This window comes from Hevea brasiliensis, chromosome 7 (assembly GCF_030052815.1).
Source record: "Hevea brasiliensis isolate MT/VB/25A 57/8 chromosome 7, ASM3005281v1, whole genome shotgun sequence".
NCBI classification, from domain to species: Eukaryota; Viridiplantae; Streptophyta; class Magnoliopsida; order Malpighiales; family Euphorbiaceae; genus Hevea; species Hevea brasiliensis.
The window spans coordinates 6,269,220-6,281,150 of NC_079499.1; the positions used below are offsets into that span (position 1 = coordinate 6,269,220).

The window sequence follows — 11,931 nt, forward strand, 5'->3', positions numbered from 1 at the left end:
CTAGATTTTTTCATTTGGTATTTATTGTCTTAGGTTAAGTGTACGAAGGAGATCTATTGATCAGATTTTAAATACGTTTTATATATAATATTTAAGGGTAATTTATAAAAATTAGCAATTTTTTAAGTAGATTATAAAGATAACTTTTATCAAAAAGTTACTTGGAGTTTATAGGCCGTTAGTAAAGAGGAGGAATTGTGTAAACGCTATTTGAGATTTAATAAAACTTACATAATCCTCATTATATTGTTACATGTTTAATTTTTAACATTTTAATAAACTCACATATCTGTCTTATCTAGATGTATATAGATGCCAATGTGTCTAGATTATTTATTTTTTTATTTTATTAATTATAAAATAATATACTATAAAAATAAAATTTTCAATTAAATTCTTTTGTTCTTTATTTAGAATATTGATAAAATAAAATGATAAACTTATAAAATATGGGACTATCTTATAATAAAATTTATATTATAAATCTATAATATTATTTTGATAATTTTTGTATAATTAATGATAAATTGGACAGATGATTATTGGATTGAGAGATTAATTTGTAGGTTTATTTAAATGTAAATAGCTAAATAGATAAATTTTAAAAATATAATGACTAATATGTAGGTTTCACTAAAATTTAAGGATTAAATTATAATTTATTCTAATTTTTTCACAGTGTCTAGGTAACTACCCTCTTTACTAATGGAGTTAAAGTTTAAGGTACCTTTTTATCACAAATTTAAACTCAAGACTCTACTTGACAAATGTGTCAAGCTATAAGGTAGTAAACTGTAATTTCTCCTAATATTTAAAATTTAAAACTAAAATTATTCTATTTCCTTCAAAATTATACAGGATTTTATCCTATTTTTTAATATTTTGTAAGGCAAGAAATTCAAAGCCACCAAATGAGAACATCAAGAAAGCATATCAAAGTTTTAAAGAAAGAAAAAAACTGAAAATATATTAAAATATGATTATAATTCAAATAATGATTGCATAACTCTCCATTTGCGGTTTGTAGTTGGATAGGAAATTTCCATATTAGAAACAATTCTGAGGATTTATTGAGCTTCAATGGAGGCAATAGAGAAACGATTCATTAGGCGTCTGACTGAGGAGCTGTTTGGCTTGTGATGGAATAGTCTTAGGAAAACCCTAGGTCTGACTGAGCTGCTTGGTCTTAGGAAAGCCCTAGGTCCGACTGTGCTGTTTGGTCTTTGGAAAACCCTAGGTCCCACTGAGCTGCTTGGTCTGTGATGGAAAGTATTCTTGGGAAAACCCTAGGTGTGATTGAGCTGTTTGAAAATGAACCTTTAAATTAAAAGAATTTATTTATTTTTTATTTTAAATATCAAAATTAATTAAATTAAATTAAATTAAATTAAATTAAATTCTAAAGGAAATAAATTAAGAAAACAAACTCTCTTGCACAAAACAAAACGGAAGCAATGAAACCAGACAAGTTGACCAAGATTTAAGTTTATCGTTCATACCAAGCGAGAATAAACCTATGATTTTGTAATTTAAATTTTGATTAATTTAATTAGTCAAATAAATATATAATTAATTTAGTTTAAATTATTAAAATAAAAAAATAAATTAAATTAATTAAAAAAAATCCAATTTTTTTGTGATATTGATGCTGTGATGAGTCTTTTGGGCTGATCTTTACACTTGCAAAAGGCAAAATGGTAAGGCCGATGGCTTAACACTGAAGTTAGATTAGTGTTGTTGGGAGCTTTTTGATACTTGAAAATTGAGATTTAGATGAAGTAGAATAAGTTATTGTTTAAATCATTGTTTTTCGCTAGATCATTAATTTTTTATTTGAAAAATCATTGAACTACTTTTTTGGCACAAGCAAAAGTGTCAAATCAAATCGTTATGAAACATGCTGATATTTTTTACTAATGGAGTAAACAAAAAGTTTTAATGATGATGGTTCTTCTCACACAATTTTCACAGAACGAACAGCACAGGCAAGGCCTGAAATCAACATATTAAGCTGGAAGTTCACATATTATTTTTAGACAAGGAAGCAACTGTTAGACCGTTACCTCTCTTTATTTAAATAATTACGGCACTCTGTATATTATCCAATGATCATCTTCTAGTTTAGTACTGGTAAAGCTCAGGAGCGAGACGCGGGGTGAGCATAACTTCCAGAGGAGTTTCCTTGCACAAGGATAAGGTTAAGCTCTCAGTCATGTCCACGGGCTCATTGTTTGGTGTCGTGAAGTTGAATCCTTGGAGCAGCCTAGCCATTCCCAGTTGTACTACTTGCAAAGCAAAGTTGAGGCCTGGACAGGACCTTCTCCCTGAACCAAATGGCACGAGCTCGAAATTTTGACCCAAAAGGTCTACGTGTGTATGGGTTGTCAGAAATCTATATGGCTTGAACTCTTCAGGATTAGGCCACACACTAGCGTCGCGATGCAACTTCCATAAGTTTGTCAAAAAACGAGTGCCCTTTGGAATATGGTATCCGCACAGGGTGCAATCTTCCATTGCCTCGCGAGGAACTGCCAGGGGACCTGCTGGGTATAATCTCAGCGTTTCTTTAATGATTGCTTTGAGGTACACTAAGTTTTCGACGTCTGATTCTTCTACGGGTCTGTCCCTTCCAACTTTCTGATCTATCTCCTCTTGGGCAAGCTGCAATTCACGCCTGTTGTTCAACAAATTGGCCAACATCCATATCATGGTGATAGATGTTGTATCGGACCCACCGATGATAAGAGTCTGCACAAATGAATTCAACTGTTAAAATTATAATTGAAAAAAAGCTAATATTTCTATATGTGCTCTGGTATTTGATTATTTGCCAATGACATATTTTAGCTCATAATCGAACATTCCTTTAAGACATCTCGCATGGCAGTAATTAAGTAAATAAACTTATGCATATTAAAAAAATGATTTTTTTTATGTAAAGAAATAATAGATATACCATTATTGTTGCTTTGATAACTGTTTCACGAGAATTGCCGAATTGGGAATCATCCTGAACTGCAGATAGCAAAACATCTATGAAATCCTGCTTGGTCTCCACCTCACCGTTGAGCCTTCTCAACTCATGTTCTTGAACCCAGGCATCTATAATGGAATCCAATTCCTTGTTAATCTTCTTCATAGATTTCACAGACCCATACATGAATTCCGTCCATCCTAGAAAAGGAATCAAGTCAGAAGGAACAGAAGCACCAGCAAAATACATGAATTCCCTCATGACTTCTCCAATGGGACGTCCCTTTTCATCGTGCCCATTATTGTCACCTTTGAAGTATCGCTTTCCTGCCACCATTCTTGTTATCATATTGAGCACCAAATGTTCAAACAAGTCGCTCATGTTAACCTTGACTGGATTGTTCTTATTTTCCTTCCATTGCCTGAATAGATCCTTAATGACAAGACTCACTTCAGATGTTCGAACATCCTTCAACAACTTGAGCCTTTGGGGGGAGAGGAGCTCGACGATGGCGAGCTTACGCACATCACGCCAATAGGAACCGTAAGGCGAGAAACCAAAGGCTGCATAGTTGTAGGCTAGGTGCTTTGACTGGCTTGATTGTGGGCGTGAAGCTACGAATTTGTCATTTGTGGTATAGAACTCTTTCATTATATGTTGACTGCTGATCACCACCGTGCGGTGCATCCCCATATTGATGGAGAAGATAGGGCCATATTTATCAGCTACATCACCCAAGATTCTGGCAAACGGTTTCCTGGCACCAAGTTGATGAAGGTGACCTATAATTGGCAGGGCACCAGGAATTTGTGGGGGCAATGAGCGCTCCTTACTGCTATATTTCTTTCCCCTCCGTAGATTATAAAGAAGGACTAGAGCTAGGACTCCTAGAATTGCTACAAAATTTGAAGAGAAATCCATGATGGGTCTGGACTCTGGAGGGAGGATTTGCTTGAGTGCTGAAGTTGAAGGAATGAGTGGAATTTATAGAGCTTCATGAATTTACTGTTAGTAGAAAAAAGAAAGCAGGTAATTTCTTCTCCGAGTCGCCAGAATGGAAGAAAAAATAGAAGGCACGATGTAATTGGTTGGTCCAATATTATAATGACGTCTAGATTTTAGACTATAGAGAAAACTATATAGTAATGAATCGGCCAGCCAATTTGTGAGTCACGTCTTCCACTATTTGAGCTAAAATCCTTGAAAACGACATCTTCGATAATTTTGGGAATTTTTTTTGTCACTGCGAGATTTTAATAGATGGAGATGATATTATAATAATTTTACTGAGATTTGATTTATTTTATATTTAATATATTAATATGTGAGATTGGTAAATTTTATTGTATATATTTTACATTTTAAATTTAAAATAAATTAATTTAAAAAATTATTAATTAAATATTAAGAAAAAAATTATTTTTCAAGCAATGATAATAAAGACTTGAAATATAAACCTCAATTGAGTTTTACTCTTCATATTTAAATTTAATTCGGTAAAATATTATAAATATTTCAGGCTGAGCTAACTCAACTTAATTATTATATATTAACTTTAGATAAATAACGTAAAATATAATTAAAAATTTTAGATATATTTAAATGAATTTCAGTTTCAACTCGATTTTTAATAATTATTGTTTTAATATTTATATAGTATAAAATAAATTTAAAACTATAAAAATTTACTAAATTAAGTTCGTCCTAACTTATTATTTAAGTTTTATAATTATCTTTAGGACTGTAATTTTTTAAGTTTGAATTTCAATTAAAATTATTTATATAAAAAATAAAAGACTATAACTAAATATTAATATTTTAAGTTGATTGAAAAAAGTATATTTATTTTAATACTTAAAAATTTAAATTTATATTCACACTTTTAAAATTTTTCAATGTATAAATTATGGACTAAATTAATTAATTAATCATTTAATCATCAGATTACATATAGATTAATGAAAAATTCAATCAAATTACATGATCGATTTTTATTTTACATTTACTAAATGTGGACAAGAAAATTTTATTTGATGAAAGACCGGTCGGATCGGATCATAGCCGGCTAACACTGGATTAAACTGATTGTGTTTAATAATGACAAACTTAACAGCCATCTATTGACGGCTCAAATGCAGTAACCACGTGTGCATTTTCGATTGGTGTGTACTGTGTAGCACACTTAATTTCTACATGAACTGTACACGATGGCTTCATTTATTAATATGAACGCCTTGCTCTATGCTCACTATTGTCCTTTGATCATTTGTCCGTCTGAGGTGGAAAGCCGTCTTGAAGTTCAATCAGGTGCCAAGTGCCTCCTGCAACTTTCTCCAAAATCGAGAAGTGAACTGGGGCCCTCTGTCAGATATTATGGAAGCTGGAACTCCATGCAATCTGACGATTTCTCGAATATAGAGTCGGGCGTCTTGTGCAGCAAATGTAATATGTAGTCTTCACAGGCAAGAAATGAGCTGATTGGTTAGGCGGTCTACAATTACCCATATCGAATCATATCCTCGCGTGGTACGAGGCAACCCAGTCACAAAATCCATAGAAATCATTTCCCACTTCCATTCTGGGATAGGAAGCTCTTGCAACTTCCCTGACGGTTTCTGGTGTTCAAACTTCACCTTCTGACAAGTCAAGCACTTGGACACAAAGTCTGCTATGTCTCTCTTCATGCCATTCCACCAATAGCTATCTTTCACATCATGGTACATCTTGGTGGAACCTGGGTGGACATTGTACAGTGTATAGTGTGCCTCTCGCATGATTTCATCTCTGAGATTGTCCACATCGGGCACACATATCCTAGAACCTTGCACTAGGGCACCATCATTGGCAAATCGAAACTCACCACCTTCACCTTGCTGTACTCTTTCTATGATCTTCATTAATTGTTGGTCTCTGTGCTGGGAAACTCTAACTCTGTCCCGCAAGTTTGGCCTCACTGAAAAATGAGGCAACAATACCCCCTCATCTGAAAGATCTAGGATTAAACCTTGATCCATCAATTCATGTACTTTCTGAATCAACGGTCTCTTCTCTGCTGAAATGTGTGCCAAACCGCGGAAGATTTTCTCGCTAAAGCATCTGCTACTACATTGGCCTTCCTAGGGTGGTACTGGATGGTGCAATCATAGTCTTCCAGAAGCTCCATTCATCTCCTCTGTCTCAAGTTTAAATCCCTCTGTTGGAAGATGTACTTCAAACTCTTATGGTCGGTGTATATCTCGCACACTTCACCATACAGGTAGTGTCTCCAGAATTTTAGTGCAAAGACTACAACCGCCATTTCCAAATCATGGGTGGGATAGTTCTGCTCATGCCTCTTCAGCTGCCTTGAAGCATAAGCCACTACTTTTCCATTCCGCATCAAAACACACCCTAGGCCAACTCTGGAGGCGTCACAAGACACCTGTATCCTTCACCGCTCATAGGTAGTGTTAACACAGGGGCAGTGGTTAGACACTCCTTATCCTCGTCATTATAACTGACTCTATCGAGCTCTCTTCCTGTCCTTTGCATCTTATCCACTTCCCTTTTCCTATTTTTGGCATTGTTAGTATCTTTTCAACCTGCTGTACTTATTCCTTAATTTTAGTCCTATCTCATCCTTACACCTTTTCCTTCAAAGACGTCTATCCCATCATCAACTTTAACTTTCTTTTTATTTCTTAGTCTTATCTTGATTACTAGTTCCATTACTTCGAAAATTCTAACCTTACGGCTTATTCCTGCCAGCACATTCTTCACCTTTTGTAACACTTATAATTAACCATAGAAAATTCGTTTTTGTAACCCCTTTCCCAACTTAACTATCAGAACATTATCATTCCCTACCAGCCTTAGTAGGAAATTGCTCATCCTGGATGGATAGGAGCTCCAGAAACTATAAGTTCCATCTGAACTAACACGGCTATGGGAAATATGTGTCATGCCTTAATTCTAAATAAGATACTTCACGTGTTTATTCTCTTTAATATAATCACATATACTGCCCACAACTTTCCAAACTTCAACCTCAAATTACCCATTAGCAATAATTTCATCTATTGAAACTCATCCACAATTAGTATTTCCTCTAGCTCATAGTTTAAAACAGTTGCAAGCCTTAGTAGCTAACTCAATTTAACTCCTGTCATTACTCTGTTTATCCTTTCATACTTAATACTAGGTATGCACTTACTGTCATTCTCATATCAGGAAATTATGTATGAATTTGTGCCTACCAAACTCTCAATAACTAGGTCTCCTTGACTCAGTTTCTGTTCCTTATATAACCTTCTAGAACTAAAAGCACAAGCTAAACTTGAAAAGAAAGAAAATATCCTCTTATATTCAACTACGCCCGATTGTCCATATAATAACGTTTAACCTATGTTTCTTAGTCTTTCTCTTCAAATTTCATCATCTCCTAGCACAATTGTGCTCTACCTATAAGGTATCATCTGCATGAACCCTTTACCGTACCATTGTCCTTCCTGATATAATATTTTATAATTTATTAACTTTACTTATATTCGACCTATGATTCATATCTATTATCATTTATATTGTGCCCTTAACTTTTGTTGATTCCTGAAAGATTTCTCTTACTAATAGATTCTTCCAACACTAATTCCACCCTTATCTATGGTCATTAATTTGATGCTTGAACTTTCTAGTGATTTATAACCACCCATACTTGTCACTTCTCGTTCTACCCCTACTGTTGTTCTGCCATCATTGCTTCACTGCAAAGTGATTCTGTTGATCACACTAACAATGCTTGTCTGACATTCATAATGAACTTCTACTATCTTCTCACTATTTTAAAAGTTTAACCTAAAACCTATGTGTCATTGTCTATAATTCTTTCCACTCATCATACCTATTCGATCCCTTAGATTAACTTTTATTCAACTTACTACTTACTAACTTCTTTTTCTCTGCCTAATTAGATAGTCCGCAATATCATCGCATACCGTCTACTTTTTGCTCATTATTATTGTATTCCTCGCCTAATCTTCTTGATACTGTTAACAAGTTAAAAGAATCTTGCCCCATCACTATCCACTTCACTTTAGAAATAGGGAATAAATAAAGTATGATCCAATCATGTAACTCCAAGCTCTATATTTTAGCCCCTATCACAATCTCAAATATATCATGCTATGAGTATCACATTACTAGATTCCACACCTCTATCACTATTCTCACTAATATGGTCCCATTTTGAGTTCTCCATCCTTGTCATTCACCTTGCCAATAATAACAATTAGCTTACCCTATATCTTAACTTTGTTCCTTTTATTATGCGCCCTTCAGATTGTCCTTTCATTTATTTCTTTTGTCTTACCCAAAATAGAACTTAACTATTCTATCCCTGGTTCCATTCTTCTTCCTAACATAATAGTTGTACTTGCTAACTATATCTTTCAGAGTCTCTATCGCGTTATCATATGTCTGTGCTACTCAGATTTGGTCCTTTGACCACTCTAGCTAGTACTTCCACTAGCATTTAGATTATATTGCATCTGCAATCAATTGTCCAAACTTTCATTCTGCACTTTCTTTATCCATTGGCCTTCTGTGATTTATCTTCGCTAATTTATTACTCTTAACACTATTATAATTAGATTATACTATTATTTTGAACAATATAAAGTTAGAAGAGAACTCAGGAAATTACAGTCATACTTTTATTGTATGATTTCTATTCTTATCCTTTAGCTTACATAATACCCTTACTACCTCGAGAACTGATTCTGCAGCAATTTTATTTATTTGTAAATGTTATTATCATTATTATTATTTTCCATGTTTACTCAATTAGCCAAAACTTAAGATTCCGGGCACCCAAACCCGTCATCCAATTCAAAGGATTTACATCCATTGTGATCTGATTATATATGATTCCTATAATGAAACTTGTATCCTCTGCAGGATACCCGAGCCAACTATTCTCTACCACACTCTACAGTCCTATCTGGGGCACTATTTTGTTGGTCACCATTATTAGTAATAACTTTCAATCCCTTCTGAAAAGATAGGACTATACCCTAACTTGCTGCAACAAAGGTACTACATTTACCACCTTGCCCAAAATCATGTCAAATTAATGTCTCCTTTATCATATCATAGCTCTGTAAATCATCAATTCATAGTTTCGACCTTCTCTAAGTAATAGGGTTGTACTTTATTCCATACTGATACCCACAAGATATACTATTCTCACTAAGCTCTAAGCAAAACGTCTGTCGTACTACAAAAATGATCCAAAATTCCATACTGATGACTAGATGATCTCACTCTATAGGTGTCACCTTTACTTTGCAACTAGTCTGAAACCTCTGGTCTGATGGCAGCTCTTACTGTAACTCTAGCTCATGCTAGGGTAACTAAGTCACTGACTCTAGTTATTACCCAACTGCGACCTTTCAATATTCTAGCTCTAGATCCCTAACTAGGAGTTCCCAACTCCTCTGCAAATATAGAATTCTGTTCTGGCATAACTGTACCAAAACAGAAGCCATCCGCAAACACCCTCATTATGGAGCACCACGGGGATGCACGCAGCTCTACACAATAATCCCATGTCGGTACTGTAATCTGCAGCTTACAGAGCAGACATCGAGAACATTGTATAGTTACTATGATACGTCCTGACCGACTAGGTCTCCCAATTTCTTATCTCTCTTGAATATTCTATTATCATAAACTTACTCTGACTGGGTCATCCACTGATGACTGCCAGCAGTGGTATCCTCATCCTTATCTAGGGCAACTGTACTTTCAAGACTCACCTTTAGGTACTTATACCTTGCACGAAATGGGCACACCATTTAAACCCATACTGACAAAAACATAGCATTTCTTGGAGTACGTATCCTCATGATAGACCTCAACCTGTCTGCTAACTCTATTTCACATTTCTATGTACTCCACGAAAATCAAGACACTAACTGAGGCACTTTTATATTTCCCGGGGTATAACGCAGAATCTAGAAACAAAGAATTACAGAAAAAGATGAAACAGAATCCTATACTCCGCATGTAACATCCTAACAAGACTCCTTTTACACTCCCAAGTATTTTATTTCCCATGAATCTAGAGCCTAGGCTCTGATACCACATTTGTCACGACCCAACCTATGGGCCGGACCGGCACTAGGACCTGGGCCAGCCTAAAGCCCCCGAGGCCCGTAGTAAGCCTAACTGTTCATTAACCCAACTCTAAGGCCCATTTGGGCCCAATTTCAAGAAACCAAACGGACAGAGTCCGGCCATAAAATGGACTTTCCAACGGGGAGTTTTTGACTCACCCGACCTGTAAACAAAATATATCATCAATTGGGGAGCTCAGCTCACCCTCCACATACTCATATCGGCATAAAAATAAATGGGAGCTCAGCTCCCTCATCCAATCCATCAAACATACATATCATTATACGTTTACAGGTCCAACATGATAATAATATTACAGACCATAATCAAATAAATACTTCTAACACATGCGGAAATTCTAGGAGTAAATAAAATTACACAAATATTGATAAACAACCTGCGAAGGAGAAAAGCAGGTTAACCAAAAATAAAATAATCAAGAAGAATGAAAAAAATATTGAACAGGAGTGAGCGTTCGACTCAGAGAGTAAAATATCAATTTTAACCATAATCTCTATAACTATCTAAAACTAATGCACCCTGTAGAGTGAAATGCAACATCAACATCATTTTCACATCATAACATCAAAAAGGTAATTTGGAGCACTCACGCACCCTGTAGCATCAATCATAACATATGGGAGCTGATCCCTATACGCCTCTCTTAAATCCAACTCCGTGCCAAGAACTCAAGCCGGACTTTCGCTTAATAAACCAAATCGAGGGTCCCAGCGAAGAACTCAAGCTGTGACTACCCCTCGAAGGATCGGGTCCCAGCGAAGAACTCAAGCCGTGACTACCCGTCCTATCCATAGTCCACACCACATCACACGCACGCCAACGCACACACACTGCTCCAAATTACCACAACAACATCATGGAACTTTAACAGTTATCAATGCATCATAAATCGTGCCTAGAGTTTAACTACATAAATATATGCATATAAGTGATGCATGGGCATGCTTGGACATATAATAATATCGAAATTACAATTAAAATTAATATTTTACTCACAGACTTGACGGTGGTCACTGAGGTGGCTGGGCGGAGGAAGAAGACTGTCCCGGCTCACCTGACAATTTTATTACAATCATTTAATACAAATGACTCAATACAAATCAAGAAAAGACCCAATACGTCCTAAGTCATGCCGAAAATCCGGCAGAGTCTCCCCTATACCTAGGACCTACCCAACCTGTAAAAGGGCTCAAAACACACTTCTATATCCACAATCCATATATCCACAACTCAATCACATCACACAGCCCCTCCTGGACCCATCAAATCAATCATCCATCACAATATGTAAAATTTCAATTTAGTCCTTATAATTGATCATTTTTGCAAAAACTGCTCAAATAAGCTCTAAAAATTATAAAACTCTGCCCCGCGGTCCTTAGAAATATCACTAAGCTATTGCAAAAAGAATCATAATTTTCTAAGCTATCATGAATATTTTATGAATTTTTAATCCTATTTAAGCACTAAAAAATTACGAAAAAGCAAGGTTCGGGTTTACCTTTGCCGATTCCGACTTCGGGAACGTGCTCGGGATGCCTAACAATGGTGGGGTAGCCAAAATCTCGATCCAATTCGGAGACTTTTCCTAGAGTCGGTAACCGCCGGAAATTCACAGATCCGGATAACTGTCGAATTTCCGCGAATTGAGGATACCTACACGAAGCCCAATAATAATATATAAAAAATCAGGGGTGTTACATAAATAATAGATTAAAAATTAAACGATATATTTTATTAAATTTTAAATGTAATGTACATTTATGATGTCATTAATTGCATGC

The 11,931-nt window shown here is 35.3% G+C and overlaps 1 protein-coding gene across 1 annotated transcript; it reads right to left on the minus strand.

Annotated features, from left to right (window-relative positions):
* Nucleotides 1-1,888: 1,888 nt before the first annotated feature.
* Nucleotides 1,889-3,933, minus strand: LOC131181499 (cytochrome P450 CYP82D47-like). Its single transcript, XM_058149912.1, has 2 exons — nt 2,957-3,933; nt 1,889-2,748 (listed from the first exon to the last, which is right to left on the minus strand). Exons 1-2 carry the CDS (start codon nt 3,893-3,895, stop codon nt 2,122-2,124), a joined length of 1,566 nt encoding a protein of 521 aa, XP_058005895.1. The 5' UTR covers nt 3,896-3,933; the 3' UTR covers nt 1,889-2,121.
* Between the last annotated feature and the right edge of the window lie 7,998 nt (nt 3,934-11,931).

Bases quoted from the DNA above. Each gene is read 5' to 3' on its own strand.
- LOC131181499 (XM_058149912.1), bottom strand. From the start codon at position 3,895: ATGGATTTCTCTTCAAATTTTGTAGCAATTCTAGGAGTCCTAGCTCTA. The intron at 2,749-2,956 runs GTATATCTATTA...TCATTTGTGCAG, and splicing joins TTATCAAAGCAACAATAATG to ACTCTTATCATCGGTGGGTC.